Source organism: Endocarpon pusillum (assembly GCF_000464535.1).
Source record: "Endocarpon pusillum Z07020 unplaced genomic scaffold scaffold3350, whole genome shotgun sequence".
NCBI classification, from domain to species: Eukaryota; Fungi; Ascomycota; class Eurotiomycetes; order Verrucariales; family Verrucariaceae; genus Endocarpon; species Endocarpon pusillum.
The window spans coordinates 18,468-34,170 of record NW_006916312.1 but is presented as its reverse complement, the minus strand read 5'-3'; the positions used below and the strand labels follow the sequence as shown (position 1 = coordinate 34,170).

Below are 15,703 nucleotides of genomic sequence, written 5' to 3'. Positions count from 1 at the left end.
ATGTCAGCCAGAAATAGTGTGATGGTGGTCAAGGACCAAAGAAATGTGCCTACAGGTATTCTTACAAGGTACTACGTAAGTTGGCTTCAAAGTGTTCAGGCACCAGCGTTTGTGCACATACTAGTAGCTAGCAAGTACTGTAATTGCTTGGTGACCCGCCAAAGTTGTACGGGTACAATAGTACATGGTAGGAGTAAATTACCAGATCCCTGCCTTTTAATTTGTGGGTAAAGTGTCGTCTGTCCAAGTCCAAGTCCAAGTCTAAAAGTTGCACAACACGCGACACTTACATGCGAGTCACGTCACAGTCTCACAGTCAAAGCAGGAAAAAACGGGCATCTTGACCCCCACTACCCCCAAGCTTTACCTGCATTTCTTCTACCTGCTCATCACCAAACTTTTCGGTTGCTGTTTACAAGTTTGACCTGCATACTGTCTTCCTCATCCATCCATCCATCAATCAATCCATCCATCCATCCATCCAACCTTCAGACTCGTAGACTCATTTTTACAGCACACCAATTCTCAACAAAATGTCAGCCGACAATGCTCCTTCGTTTGATGGCGTGCTGGAATCCCTGGCTCCAGTCACCTCCGCAGATGCCGTCGACTCCGGTCACAATCAGAACCAGAGTGCTCCTACTGCCAATGGTAATAGCTTCAAAGATACAATGGTTAACAGTAAGGTACGTCGGCCATTTTCCATCTCCTCTTCATCTCCATCTGTAAAGCTTCCGCTAACGTTCCCTTTAGATGTGCTGCCTACTCAACCTTCTTCTCTAATAAGCTGTTAGACACCGCTGCTGCCATGAATACCATCTCGAATCACCCCCTCACACAGAACGCAAAAGAGACTCTGACCCAAGGTACACCAGCCGTTTTCGGATACCTGCAGAGGGGAGTCACTGACTACGCTCCAGGACCTGTTGCTGAATCTGTCAAAAAAGAGAGTGCTAAAACCGGCAATGACCTTTCCGGTCTTGCCAATTCCCGTGTTCAACCAGACAGCACTGCAGCAAATGGACAGCCCTTGACACGTACGAAAATCAGTCTCCCCTTTGGTTGTGAATTTTATTCGCTTAACATCTGTTAGATTACCATTCGTTCTTCTACACACTTCTGAGCGTAGGTTATTGTACGGTGCAACTGCGGTCAGAATCTGACAATACTGCAGTGGGCACATCCAAGAGCCACGGCTATCTCCTTTGCTACCTCTGTCATCTTCATCTTCGCCTCCCGATATCTTCCGCTGATTCGATGGGTCTTCAAGATTGCCTACATTGCATTCGGTGGTATGTTGAGAAACGATCCAATACCAGAATCAACCAGCTAACTACTGTAGTCACCGCTCTTGCCGAGATTCTAGGCAAGTTCGTGATGGGAACAGGTGTTACGACTTCTCTCCGTCCCCGCAAATACTACAGAGTTCCAAAGGAGACCCTCGAGACATTCTTGGACGATGTTGAACAACTCATCAACTTCTTTGTTATCGAGTTCCAGCGGATTTTATTCGCCGAGAATCCTGCAGCCACTGTTGCCGTAAGACGTCTCCCATTTCTGTCCTGAATGTTTTGACATGAACTCCTGGCTGATGTTACGTTTTTACAGGCATTCCTGTCCGCATTCATCTCCTACTACCTGATCAAGATCGTTCCGCTATGGGGACTTACGCTACTGAGCACCTGCGTCATCTATCTTGCCCCTTTGATCTACATCAAGAACAAGGACGCCATTGACAGCCAATTGGAACATGCCTCTGAAGTCATCTCTTCCCAGACCACACAGATCAAGGACATCGCGGGTGAACAAACCAGTAAGGGTCTGGAGAGCGTCAAGCACTATACCGGTGAATATGCTGCCAAAGCTCAAGACCTTGTGGGTAGCGCTCGACAGAAGGTGCCAGCTACTATTGGCGGTCGTCAACCAAAGCCAGCTGTTCAGGAGAGCGAGTTTCCAGCAGCACCAAAGTCCGAGCCTACACAGGAAATGCCACAGGACCAGCCACAGGACCAGTTGGCCGACGGACCACTACCTGCCCAATAGGCTGTCATCTGAAGAATTCATATTGAGGTGCTGGGCCTTTTCACGTGGGCTGCATCGCTCGCTGAATATTCAGATCGCCCTCATTGAGCTTTGTTCAAGGTCAGAGCAGAAGGCAAGTCTTTCGCTCAGTACTCAGGCAATGGCAGAAGGAGTGAGCTGGGTGACACAGGATGGTGAGCCGGTGCTATGCAGGAAATGCTGGCAGGTAATGCTTCTAAAAGCTCTTGGCGGGTGTATTGAGACCTGCGTCGTGTACGTATTCAATTAGGAGTTGACAATCAGCAGTTCCATTGCGGAGGAGATGCTCAACATGTTTCCATAACCACATCGGATTCGTCCTTGCATCTCTTCCCTTCCATTCAGGTACATTTGGTTCGCTCGCGCTCATCACCATTTAGTTGTATAGAAGAGGTTTATGCCTCACCATTTTTAACCAGGAACGATATCATGTCAGCTGACTGGATTTTCAGTACTATCAATTGATCTGGCGTGGAGTGCTGCTAAGATACGCAGAGTGCTTTGCTCTTTGATCATTGAGACGGTTATCACATCATGTATATTTTGAACCCCTACGTCTCTTGAAAACACATACAGCTGTAGTCTTACTGCTGGTGTGCGTTCTACTTGGCTAGCGTTCAAGCACTTGGTGGTAAGGGATCAACATGGTACACCGATCAGCTGCCGAATGTCTGTTCATCAATAGGTTAGCTCTTTTTCTCGCCTTCCTGGCCCATATTTGCCTTGGTGTGGTAGTGCTGGGAAAGTGGCATGAAACCTCTTGCTTCAAACTCTCAACCTCATTCAGCGTGAAGAAGCTGGCATGTTCCCCACCGCAGGACAGGAGGTCAATGTTTTCATCATTGCCGCTCAGCGCTGCATCTTCTCGTGCTGTCCCTATCGATTGCCTGCGCCAAATATTTTACATTTGACGCAAACCTTTTCTGGATTTGTATCGGCGGACACTTCATTTTCGGATCTGAGAAGGATGGCATATCTGCCTTCAGGATTGACAGGAGAGATATATGTGATTGCACCAGACGATAGTTGCGAGGATCGATCTGACGAGGTATGTTGCTAAAGTTTCACAGTCATGATCTACGGACTCCTCCAATCATTTTTCCTTCTTTTACTTCTCGCAAGATATGTCCAGACCCACAGATGTATACCATTTCCCTGGTTGCAGGAAGTCCGCCTCCCGTGCTGTGACTCCTGACATATCGTCTTCGAGCTGTTGCTCTCGGTTCTCCCTCCTGTCTCAATGGGCGTGAAAGGCTATTTTCAGAGCACCCATCCAACATTGCCTCCCTTCTCTTCACCAATTCCTCCACTCCAACCCCTAGACCTTCCAGCCCAACTTCATGTTCGTGGCTGACATGGCGCAGACTCGTGCCTTCGACGCTGTCCATGGCTACCCAAGTCAATATACCGTCCCTTCCTGAGAAAATCCGAACAACGTCCGCTCGTGAAGCAAAGCGAAGACGCCCGGGTACGACGATCTCGGATTCATACTTTTCCCCGCATCGACTGTAGCGACGGAGAGAGATGGCAGCGGTTTCTATGGGGGTGGATTACACCGATGGACGCACCGATTGAGTCGGCTTGTCCCAAAAACTGGATTGCCTAGGGTTGGCGGATGAGGTAATATAAAGATTGCTGATGATGATGATGCTGTATAGCTTACCTGTCGGGCGCGGCTCCGAGAGTTCCTGTATCTTGACCCGCTAAATCCTTGCCCACACACCAGCGTCTTCCTGATGCTTGAAGAAGACGACGATAATGATGACGCCGCACCCATCCATGAGGCTGTCAGAGCAGAACTCGACCAAAATCGAGCCCAGGCCTCGACACCAAGACGTGTCTTACTATGGCAGACGCGGGATGTATCGCCTCCGCCATCCATCGATGTCCGATCTGAGGAAGACAAGAAGCTCACACCGCCGTTCGTTAAAAAGTTATGGATGTTGCGGCTCCAACGCCGGAAGGTCTCGATCCGGAATACTTATCCCGGAGTCTTCACGGTTGCCCATCTCGTCGCTGATCCCGGGCTTCCTGGCTTCCTACCACGCTCTCCCCATCTCTGTGACGATCCATCTGAACGGGGAGCGCGCTCGGTGGTTTGGGGTGTGGCAAACACCGGTTTCGAAGTTCTTGTTACTTGATTAGTTTTCGTGGCCCATTCCAGCCGAACAAGAGGGGAAATCCGGTTTTTTCGTTCCATGACAGACACGCCTCTTGCCAGCGCCCGGATGCCCTCAACTTCAATGGGTGTTAAAACCTGGAAGATTTTATCATAGGGGCTCTGCGGAAAGGCTCTCCCATTATTTCCTCTCCTTCTCTATCTGCCTGCCGCACCCTACATCATCGTCGGCAAGGGCTTCAGACCGATGCAGCATCAGTGACACTACGATCACGCTGGACCGAAGGACCCTTTTTACGGATAAAATAGCTCAGCGCGGACAAGACTCCCCCGGCTCCAGCTCCAGCTCCAGCTCCAGCCACACCGAAAACCATCAGCATTAAACCGGGAACATGGACTAAGAGGTAAAGTATTCCAGAGCAATACCGTATCGGTGAGAGTCCTCTTTCTCCATCTTGTTCTGCAGGTAAGAGCGGTGAGGCCCATCTCCGCACATTTCAGCTCTTCGCCCACGAGAGATACGGGAGGGATGGTTAGATGACATGATTTACAGATATACATATATACATAGATATAGGTATAACTAGATCATAGATGGAATTCTCTTTTTTGTTGTTTTGTTTTTTTGGGAAAAATTGGGTACCAAGCCATGCAAACCCCATTATCTTACACTGCTTGATGAGAGACCATGGGGGGGAAATGGGGAAAAGGCGGTGTAAACATCTTGCTCTTCGTTGTGTTTGTGTTTAGATGCATGTAGAAGGCACGGAGAGATCGGCGTTTGCTCCGATTGGGCCCCAGATCAATAGATATAGATGAATGTGGAGCAAGTGTAGGTTTAGATTGGGAAAACAAGCGCTGGACGGACGGAAACACATATTATGGGTCTCTCTTTCATTTTCTTGTTTCTTCTCCCCCTTCCGCTCCACTAATTCAGATCGGTTGAGCTGATCTGATCTGGTCTGGATTCCAGGTTCAGAAAACTGCAGCAAGAACGCCCTTACTCTGCCTCTTACTGAATCTCTTTCCCCTCCCCGTGGTTGTTGGGGGTGGTCCATTCAGACTTCCTCCGGCATTCACCGCATCCAGGTCACTGCCCGCCCCCAATCCCATGCCCAAACCGCCCCCTCGATCCCGATCCCGATCTCGGTCATGATCACGACCCGAATGATGTTTCGTCAATGTGGCCCTCCCGTTACCGCCTCTGCTCTCTCTTCCCCCTTCACCTAGCCTTTGATCACCACCTCTCAACCCCAATCCGTTTTCCAAAATACTTCCATCTGGACCCGAACCACCGAATCCAGACGCCGCGTCTAATGTATTGGCGTGGCTGGAGAGACCGGACGAGTAAGCCGAGGAGGCATATGCACTATTGGTGTTGTTGATGGCGGATTGGGAGGAGGCCTGGGCAATTTCTTTGGCGCGCGAGAGGGTTTCAACCCAGTCTTGGGCGGAGAGAGTGGCTGTACTTTCTACATTGCCGTCACCTGGGTTGTCCGCCTTGTTTGGGTCGGGCGGAGGGATGGGGGGATTTTTGTTGATTTTGGGACTGTTTTTGTGGCTGGAGTGTGAGGAGGTGTTGGCGAGTTTGGGGTCTTCGAAGGTGTGGCGTTTGTCCGGCTAGTAGAGAGCACTGATGTCAGGATGCGCGGATCAACAATGCGGATTGAAAACTTACTGTATCGATAGTCCACGAAACACAACCTTTCGCGTCGGTTTGAGTTGAGAACTGAGTACCGGGCTGAAGTAAGGATATCTCTGATTTGGACTTCTTTTCATCACCTCCTGCTGCAGCCATGATAATACGACCACTGGACGTGACCATGACCAGACGTTGTCTCTTTTTGCTGCTGTTGCCGCCAAAGAAGCGGGACAGTTTACCCCCTCCACCACCCTCGGCACTGTGAGGGCTGCCAGATTTCGGTTTGGATTCTACAGAAAGATTGCCGAGTTTAAGGATGCGCTCGTTGTTGCGGGTCAGGACAGGGGACCATTCTATATCGAGTTGAGAAGGTGGTGGTAGCTCGGTGATTACTCTTGGATGAGGACGGGATGCAGAATTATTAGACGAGATGGGTGGAAGGCGAGTAGGATTTGTGCTGTGACTTGAAGTGATATCTGAAGGGTAGCCTTCATTGTTGGTGGTACCATTCAACTTTATTATTGGTTGAGGAGGAGGGACATAAGCTTTTAATCGAGGAGCTTTCTGTTGCCAAAGTCCTCTGCCCCAGGTGATGCCGTCGAAGAATTGATGGTTTTTGATATGTTCGATCGAGAGTCGTCGTTGTGGGTCTAGCACTAGCAGTCTTTCGACAAGATCTCGAGCGACTTCGGGAAAGCCTCGAGGAAATTCATAGTCCAAAGCCACTATTTTCTGAAATGTTTGATATTCGTTGCCCGCCTTGAATGGCGGTCGACCGGCCAGAAGTTGATAAATAATACAGCCAAATGCCCACAGATCACTGGCTTTGCAGGCATTCTTGTCGGCAAGAAGTTCAGGACTGACATATTCGGCCGTTCCCACAAAGGAGCTTGCTCGGGTATTGTCAGGGGCAGCATCTGGCTGAAAAGCTGAGCTGCCAGAACCGGTGTTGGGAGGGTCAAGTATTTTGGCTGTGCCAAAATCGGTGATCTTGACATGCATGTTATCGTCCAACAAGACATTCTCCGGCTTCAAATCTCGATGTATGACTCCACGTCTATGCATGTATTCAACAGTGTCCAGTATTTGAGCGCCATAGAACCTTGTGCATTCTTCGTCAAAGGTTGTCATTCTCTTCAAGAATCCTAGCAATTCGCCACCGCTTGCCAGATCAAGCACGAAATATAGCGACCTCTCATCCTGGAACGTGTAGTACAGACGCACCACTCCAGGGTGATCTGTCAGCCGGTTTAAGGTGTCCTTCTCAATGTTGACATATTTGACCTTTTTCTCTTTGATGATATGTCTTTTGTCCAACACTTTGATTGCGTACTCTTTGAGCGTCTGCCTGTCGGTGGCTGCCAACACCGTGCTGTAAGACCCTTCTCCAAGCGTTTGGCCAAAGTTGAAGTCTTTCACGCCCTTCTTGATATATCTCGAAACAGGTTTTCCATTGGCGTCATAGTCTTGCTGGATTCCGACTGCGGCACCTCGATCCTTCCATTCTTCACTACTCGCGAGAAGTCCCCCTTCCATAGCGTACGGGGAAGTTGAGAGGGGTGTGTTTCCGTTGCCTGGTGATCCACCCACCCGAGGTGTCGGTGTACCCCTAGACACCCTTCGAGGCGGGACGGGTCCATTACCTGAGGGATATTGATTACTCTGCTTATAATTCCTGTCACTGTGACTGCCGTCTCTTGTAGGAACGCCAGCCTGTAACGCTGCGGAAGAGCCTCTCGCCGAGTTCCGCCGTGGTACACCCTCTGATCGACTTGAGTCATCGCCAGTCCGATAGGCGCCTTCTCGAGCTATCCCGCTGGTTGGGTTGCTGGTAGGAGGGGTCTGGGTGTAGAAGGAGGACACGGGCCGGGAAGCGTTAGTTTGGTGATTGTGGAGATTCTGCGGCATCATGGTCGGATATTGTGGAAACTGTGCTTGTTGTTGATCCTGATATGTGACTGGGATAGACTGTCTGTGCTTGTTCTTGCTCAGGTATGACTCCCTGGGTGGAGAGGAGGGAGGGGATGTCTTGGACGGAGGGGATAATGAGGGCGATGTTTGTGAGGGCGTAACCGGGCTGTAGTCCTCATTCCGCGGCCGTCCTGTAAGCCGTCCTGTAAGCCGTCCTGTAAACTCAGACGATGCGAGTGGGCTAGGCAAGAGAGAAGTCGCCGCCGGCGGAGTGTCCGGGGCTGAGACTGGTTTGATAACATCTGGAGAAGCATCATCGGGGTTGGCAATGCGAAGGCCACCGAGTGAGCCAGACAGATCCAGGTCACCGTTCATGATGGGCAAGCAGGATCGTCTTGCGCTTGGATAGAGACCTTGCGACCTTTTATCTTTTATCACAGGTGCGAACGGACGAGAAGGATTTGTGGAGGTGACGGACCGGAGGAGCTGGATGCGGGGGTGTTCTTTGTGGTATCAAAGAGGGTGCTCCGGTACTTTAGGGGCGTGCTTTAGGGGCGTGCTTTAGGGGTGCTTTAGGGGAGCCCGAACATTCTGCGTTCCGAAATGGTAGTGTGCGAGTCAAGAGGATAGCAAGTATGCCGAATGAGACGGGCAAGCTCTGAGAAGTGGACCTGGGAATGGGAGAATGGAGAACGGGGAATAAATGCTGTACCTAAGTATGTAAGGCAGTGTGGCTCAGGGACTTAGTTGGCTTCCTTCTGCGCTCTGTAGCTGTGTGACGCGCAACTCACCCTGCACGCCGCCGCACGATGCACGATGCACGTTGCACAATGGAGGATGGAGGATGGAGGATTGATTGGCTGAGATGAGGGACAGAGCAGAAGAATGCAGATGAATGCAGATGAGGCGCTTCGACCATGACCTAGTATCGTATCTATCTCTGCTCAGGACAGGTGTCTAACAGGGTCTGCCGGTCTGTCGAGTTGCTACATATGGAGCACATATGAAGTACATATGCCAGGGGGTCTGCTTGTCTGTGCTCCCCGATCAGCAGAGGAAATTGTGCCTACATGTGCCTACATGTGCCTACATGTGCCTACATGTCCCTCCATGTCCCTCCATAGCCCTCCATGTCCCTCGACAGCGATCGTCAGTCTTCCAGTCCGATTTACGACACCAAGAGCCCCAAGACTCCAGAACCTTGACCGTTGACGACCTGCAGTGGACTACTAGAGTGGAATACTAGTACTGGCGTCTTCACCCCGGCAGAAACATGGCCTCTTGCGGCGCTCCAAGGTCTGGCCATGGCATCAACAAGCCACTACGAGGCGTAGACGTGTACTGCGGTATGTTTCGTAAAGGTGAAGGTGAAGGTGAAGGAGAAGGAGAAGGAGAAGGAGAAGGCGAAGGCGAAGCTTCTCATCAGGGCCTCCTCCCTTAAACCATGAGCAATGCTGCCAGAAGTCGGCTTGCTCCTTCTTTATCCTTGTCGCCCGTTTGACTTTCAAGCACTACTCTTCCTCCCCTGCTTCTGTTCTTCCCTGAAAGTCCAGACAGTCCAGAAAGTCCAGAAAGAGCATCTGATTTTCTCAGTCTATCTATGTTTCTGTCTCTCTGCCATCACCGTCACCGTCACCGTCATTGTATTTTCACTCATCCAGCATGATCCGCTTCCCTCCCACTAGCATTGCTTTGTCCGAAAGCGATATCGAATTCCATCTCCGGGAGATCCAGATCAAGCAGCAACTATATGCCCAAGGTTTCACACCAAAGGAGGTACAACGATACTACAATGAACGCCAGGGCCAGGTCAATAGCGGTGATGCCGAAGACGATGTTGTCTTGACTCTGACACAAGCTGCTACATGCTCTCAGGCCAAGACAAAGCAGAGTCAGGGTGTAGAGCCAGATGTCCTGCAAAGAGACAGGCACAGACCTTCTGGTAGGTCAGACAGTAGTCTGACCCCAGCACGTCCTCTGACCATATCTAGTAGATAGTACCTCAATTCCAACGGTATCGTCCAGCGAGAACGTTCAAAGAGAGAACAAGCCATCATCCACGGTGCCAGAACCTCTGTCGTCCTCTCCCGCGTCAATGCCTTCTTCTCCGCCTGTGATGCAGAGCGCGGTCCCTTATCGGCATGCAGCTGTAAGGCAGAGCTCGTTACTTCGGATCATGCACACTGCGGGTTCCCAGTCATCAACCAATTCGCAGTCATCTGGCCAAGACTATGAACTACGGGATCGTGGTGAGGAACAAGATGAGATCGATGCTGGACTCGACGACTTCTTGCCTTCGCCTGCCACCAGAACGAGGTCATATAGGCCGCGCAGTAGAACTTACACGTATATCTCGTCAGAAGCTGGTCCCCCAACTCCTCCCAGCCAGCCAAAGAGTGATCAAGGCAGCAGTTCGCCTGTTTGGCATCGTCTGGACCAGTCTGATGGGTCCGCTTTAGAACCCTCAGAACGATCACCGCAACAAAAACGCCTTCTTTTAAATGCACAGCCGTCACCCTCCTGGCTGGACCCAGAGATCTCCTCCCCATTGACCTTGCCGCCTCCCTTATCAATAAGCCGACGAACATCTTCGTTGCAAATTTCTCTTCCTGATCGGACCAGGTCGTCTACACCGTCAACGATTAATCAGCCTGCTGTTCCTTATCAGCCATCACCCAGTTCACCTAATCTGCTAACCAACCGTGACAGTGACAGCCTCAATACGAGTATGATCAAACATCCTCGCACAACCGCAGCACTTTCCCCCAACCTACCAGAGCGACCACTTATCACGGATGCGGAAGACAATCCACCTGCAACAACCTCAATGCCCGTCAACTTCCCCTCCATCCCACCAAGAGCCAATACCTCATCCGAACCATCTTCCTCCTGCCTCGACTCATCATCACCCCCACAGCGTCCTCCCAGAACCGAACCCCGCAACCCCACTCATCGCCACAATGGCACCTTTGGAGTCTACAATGACCAGCTGCCTGCCCGAACCCAGCCCCAAACCCCGGCGGATCTGCAATCTCCCCGTCGACGTGCCGTCGCAGAACGAAACGTCGCCTATACCGCCCCACCGGGACAAATCAGAACAACAGGGAGATTGATTGGTGCAGACCACGATGGCGAGCAAGTGGGGGCACAGAGCCCGACGGTCAGAACGGCGAGGATGAGAGAGCGGAGAGCGAGGGAGTTTGGTAGGTGGAGACACGTCAGAATGGAGGCCTTTAGGGGGTCAGCTGTCAGAGGCTTGGAGGGGGAGAGGGAGGAAGGCGAGGGGGGAGATGCAGCGGTGACTGTGGGGTTGGAGATGGACGGTACGATCACGCCGGAATTCGCGGCACGCAGATTGAGATTTGATCGCCAGGATGGAAACGGTGATGATGCTGTTGAGGCTGACGGGCAGACGGAACGCAGGTTGATTCGGGAGTGGGCACGGTTCTCGAGGATGGGACGCCAGAGGGAGGTGACGGTGGACTGGAGGGATGAGTTTGATGAGCATAGAGTTGGGGAGGAGAATTTTGAGACGGCTGATATGCTGGATGAAAGGAGGAGGAGGAGGGATGGCAGGGAAGGGAGGATGGGAGATGGAGCAGAGGGAGAGGGGCCGAATGTTGTTGGCTTTGCGGTTGTGGAAACGACGCCGGAGGGCTGATATTCGTTCAGGTCTGAGTTTGAGTATTGGAAAGGATGGAAAGTGATATTTGTATAGTCTAGAGATAACCCGCTGGTAGAAGCAACTGAATCATCTATATTTCGCTACGCTGTTGATGTCCCTGGCTGCCTTACATGAGGATAACAAGCAAATCTTCCATCGAGGTGCCAATCTTTGACATGAGCCCGGCGTGCGCACCAATTCTGCACCAGATCCAACCAGGCAATGGTCATGGCGGACACTCGCACCGCTCATTTTTGGTGGAATTTATCTAAACCCTTTTGACGGGTGACGGTGGTTCTTGCCGTTGCTGCTGGTATTCACTTCGAAGAGTCGATCGCCGCGTACTTGCCTCTGCTTGGGTGGGCGGCTGATGACCGATTGAAAGCTGTAGCAGCAGCAGTAGCATCAACAGGAGGAGGCTGGCTTGTTAACTGCGAGCCCTGCGTGGACCGTACCGGACGGGCCTTCTTGTTTTCAGCATCTTCGGGTTGTGACATATATTCTGACACTTCCTGGGACATAGATTCTGACAGTTGTTCAGCACCACCACGTCTGTCTTCTTCGAGTCGTTGCTCCTCTCTCTTTGGAGTGTAGACAGTTGTGAAGTCCCAAGTCCCCGAACCGGACGGAATTCCAAGTCACGGACTGCCTGTGGTTGTTAATATCAGGGTTGTCAAGGGATGTTCAAGATAGATCTCAGTTCCTGTATTGCGTTAGCAAAAAAAGGACCTGATAGTAGATAAGTTTGTGAATCCCGCTGACCTCAAATCTCTCGGTCGGCGACTGTTCTAGATCTGCTTGCAATGCAAATTGTGCAAGTTTTTCCTTTCGCTTCTGAATGGCAAGAATATTCTTAGAGACAGGGGTTAGTGCTTGGCAACGATAAAATATTTCGGCCGGAGAAGACAACCTGTTCAATAGTATTCTCCATGATATATCGTATGACTGTGACATGTTGCGTTTGGCCGAGACGCAATGCTCTTCCGATAGCTTGTACCTCGATGGTCGGGTTCCACTGAGGCTCCACAATGTGGATCCGGCTGGCTTGTGTGAGGTTCAGACTGTGACAAGCTTTTAGTAGAGCTGTAAGGCACTTTGTTCAAGGGGATCTATACCCCACAGCCCCGGTCCCAAAGGTCATCAAAAGTATTGCAATTTCTGGGGAGTCCTGAAATTTTGCGAGGCGCTTCGAACGCTCGATGCCACTGACATTCCCTTCGATTTGAACATATTGAAGTCGAGACTCGCTGAGTAATTGGCCAAGAACATCCAGTGTCTTCGTCCAACAGGAAAACACAATACTAGAAAAGTGTCAGGAAGACCAACAACAGGACCTTGCAAAAGGTCACCAAACCTTTTAGATTTGCAATGACTTTCCTGAAGTCTGGATGCAACCTCGAGCAGTTTCGTAGGATATACTTTGGGTAACAGACAAGTTTCCAAAGATGACCCTTGCGATGAAGCTAGACACCGACCATCGGAAACTACGGCCTCGATACAGGACGGAGATTTCGGGATGCGGAGGAACTCTGTTTCGAGACTCTCTGATATATTCCTGTTCTCTAAATGCCCGGTCTTTAGTACTCGTGAGCAGTCAGGACAAAATTTCAGGTCTTTCATCAGATCTAGAGGATCTTCTTTCGTACAAAATTCGCATTCGAAGTCGCGGCTACTGTTTGTGTTGGCGGAATTCCAATTCGGCAAGGATGGAATTGAAGGAGACAGGGATCTTGATTCTGCGGATAGCTGCCCCAGATTGCAAAGCCTTCGAAGTCTCAGCATGACTGTGAAGAGCTGAGCATACTTTTGAAGAGGAGAACCGGTATTAACAAGCATGTCCATTTTCCTTTTGGTTTCTTCGAGGACCTCGTCGTAGTGTACCTTTTCCAATGGTGATAGCGTAAGCGTAACTTGTTGATACGTTGCAGGAAAGTTAGACTGGTTCTGAGTTCTCCGTAGACAGACACTTTGAAGCAACTGTCGAAGATTTCGGTAAGGGTCTTCGCCGGCCAAAAAAAGTGGATCAACAATGTATTGCCTGAACATTGCACTTGATGATTTCCCACAGAATGGCCTTATTTTCAAAAACCGAACCAGAGCACACAAGTCTTCTAGCCTATTTTGAATCGGCGTTCCAGTGAGACACCACCGTCGGTCAGCTTGTAAATTGTCGACGGCACGAAAGTGCTCAGTTTCTTGGTTCCGGACCCAGTGTGCTGTTAAAAGTCAGCTCTCTCGTTCCAGTTCATGGTTTCTCTAACCAAAATCCTGGCATGTCATTTCCTACCTTCGTCCAGAATGATTCGAAACCAGTTTAAGCGGTACAAGACCTGCATCGTCTGGAAGTCTATCACTAATGTCGAGTAAGTGGTCAGCACCAAGTCTGAGTGATAAAAGGCTGATGGCTCATTAGCACGATCTTTGCCATGAAATGTGGCCACGTTCAACTGATTCTCCGCAATGTGGCTGATTTCGGTGTTAGCTAGTACCATTCAATGAACTTTAAGGTCCCGAACCGCGCGATCTCTGTCTTCCACATCTCAATGAGCTCTATCCGAAGTCAATTATCCTCAGGTCCGCTGTGTACTGTGCAACTGAACTCACGAACGGATGGGACTATGACTAGAGTCGCCATGGTTGGTTGCAGTAGTTCATTAAGGACGGATGCAGTAGGAGTGAATTCATTCAAGCAAAAAGCTTCGTCTGCAGAGAGTACAATGGCGCTTAACATTGTCAATGTTTTCCCGAGGCCCATATCATCGGCTAGTATGCCCCCCGCGGAGATCATGGGCAAGGCAGGCTGGAACTCATTGGTCATTTGATGCTTGAAGCCACTGCACTTTGTTAGAAGCGGAGAGCTCCTTCTAATATTGACGAACCGTGATCCCAATTCTTCGCTCTCCCTCCAAAGTGATGCCTGGATGTCTCGACTCTCAACACGACGAATGAATTTCAGTGCTGCTTCCTGGTGGCTTTTGTAGAATCAGCATCTTTCTGGAAAGGTAGAAAGACGGTTTAGTACCTTAAGAGTGGAGTCAAAAGAACATTCGATGTTGGAAGGCCAATATCCGTATCAACGACATCCAGGGACTCCAGTATCTTGCCGATTTCCTGCGACACCATGTTTGCAGACTTCTGGGAATAGCAAAGACGTCCGATGCTCTCGCTAAGGTCTGTGGTGTTTCCTGGAGCCATGAAATAGTGAGGATTTTCATACCTAATTCCAGCGTCCACAGAGTCTGGATGCTGCAGAAATTGTCTCCTTTCGGTGAGTAAACGTCCAACCTTCTTTGCTAAGCTTGGTTCACCATACAGATTGATTGAGACTTCCAAAATTGGTTTTCTGCCTTTCGCAGCCACAGCCGGCGCAGGTCTGTTTCTGGCACTTTCCAGGATGATTGCTTGAAACCGTACATTCCCAACTTCCTGGACGGCCTCGAGGGTTCCAGTAGTATTTTTGTCAATCAATGCGAAATAGTGTCCATCAGGGGAGCAAAGTGCATAGTAGTACCTTTCCCTGGGCGTAATGCCGAATATTTTCAGGGCTCCAGTGGGTTTCGTAGATAAAGAGAAAATGGATTTATCAAGTCCGAAGCCATTCGGACAAGCGACCCGAGCACCGACTAACTATCCTATTGATCAGCCGGAACTCTAGTGACAACAACGAGCTGCCTCTTCGTGTGCTTACCGCTCCGTAACAGATTTCTTCACTCGAAATTAGAGCGGTCAGTGTTGGACTCTCACAGGTAGTGAGAGTGGAAAATTCTCCGGTGGCTTCCTCCGACATTCGAATATCAGGATCTCCGCTTACTGGAGCAATTGGACTGTAGGGTGAAAGATAGCCATTGCTTTGTTGACGGAATTGGGCACTTGAAGTCGTTCGCCTGCGGTTAGCAAAGTGGTCATAGACTTCTTCCTGATAGACACGTGTCTTTTTGGCAAAAATGTAAGGCAAATAACCGGCCGTTCGTGGCAAAGCAGGAATCCACTGATTGATTCAAAGTGTTGGAGCTCGTAAGGGGCTGGTTTGGGTACCTTGGAACTGTGATCATTTCAACCAGTGTGACTTACCTTTGAGATTGCGGATCTTCAACACAGGCGATCAAACTCTTGCGAGTTCCGTTCTCCCCACCATCGAGGCATGCAAATTTTCGTTTGCTAGATTCCATCATAAGATGAATGACAAGCTAGCTGCATCATGTCGACTTCGAAGGATGAGGTGCATTGGAAGGCAGAAAAGGCATGTCATGTGACAAGGAACAAGGCTGCCCAAAGCACAGCCTTGATGTCTGGCGGATTCAGCCTT

At 50.2% G+C, this 15,703-nt stretch overlaps 5 protein-coding genes across 5 annotated transcripts; 3 read left to right on the top strand and 2 right to left on the bottom strand.

Moving 5' to 3' along the window:
- Window positions 1-533: 533 nt before the first annotated feature.
- Window positions 534-2,043, top strand: EPUS_01667 (uncharacterized protein; the record flags this gene model as incomplete). The annotated part of the gene is made up of 7 exons (XM_007804272.1): window positions 534-681; window positions 795-866; window positions 921-1,037; window positions 1,094-1,125; window positions 1,175-1,292; window positions 1,343-1,539; window positions 1,609-2,043. 7 exons carry the CDS (start codon window positions 534-536, stop codon window positions 2,041-2,043), a joined length of 1,119 nt encoding a protein of 372 aa, XP_007802463.1.
- A 985-nt stretch (window positions 2,044-3,028) lies between these two features.
- Window positions 3,029-4,202, top strand: EPUS_01666 (uncharacterized protein; the record flags this gene model as incomplete). The annotated part of the gene is made up of 2 exons (XM_007804271.1): window positions 3,029-3,109; window positions 3,720-4,202. 2 exons carry the CDS (start codon window positions 3,029-3,031, stop codon window positions 4,200-4,202), a joined length of 564 nt encoding a protein of 187 aa, XP_007802462.1.
- Window positions 4,203-5,155: 953 nt separating this feature from the next.
- On the bottom strand, window positions 5,156-8,108 carry EPUS_01665 (uncharacterized protein; the record flags this gene model as incomplete). Its single annotated transcript, XM_007804270.1, has 2 exons — window positions 5,156-5,800; window positions 5,859-8,108. The coding sequence occupies 2 exons, from the start codon at window positions 8,106-8,108 to the stop codon at window positions 5,156-5,158; spliced, it is 2,895 nt and encodes a 964-aa protein (XP_007802461.1).
- Window positions 8,109-9,395: 1,287 nt separating this feature from the next.
- EPUS_01664 (uncharacterized protein) lies at window positions 9,396-11,394 on the top strand (the record flags this gene model as incomplete). The annotated part of the gene is made up of 2 exons (XM_007804269.1): window positions 9,396-9,675; window positions 9,725-11,394. 2 exons carry the CDS (start codon window positions 9,396-9,398, stop codon window positions 11,392-11,394), a joined length of 1,950 nt encoding a protein of 649 aa, XP_007802460.1.
- Window positions 11,395-11,714: 320 nt separating this feature from the next.
- EPUS_01663 (uncharacterized protein) lies at window positions 11,715-15,566 on the bottom strand (the record flags this gene model as incomplete). The annotated part of the gene is made up of 12 exons (XM_007804268.1): window positions 11,715-11,978; window positions 12,160-12,249; window positions 12,308-12,458; window positions 12,513-12,698; window positions 12,752-13,613; window positions 13,685-13,863; window positions 13,914-13,947; window positions 14,002-14,231; window positions 14,277-14,369; window positions 14,420-15,024; window positions 15,086-15,266; window positions 15,469-15,566. The coding sequence occupies 12 exons, from the start codon at window positions 15,564-15,566 to the stop codon at window positions 11,715-11,717; spliced, it is 2,973 nt and encodes a 990-aa protein (XP_007802459.1).
- Between the last annotated feature and the right edge of the window lie 137 nt (window positions 15,567-15,703).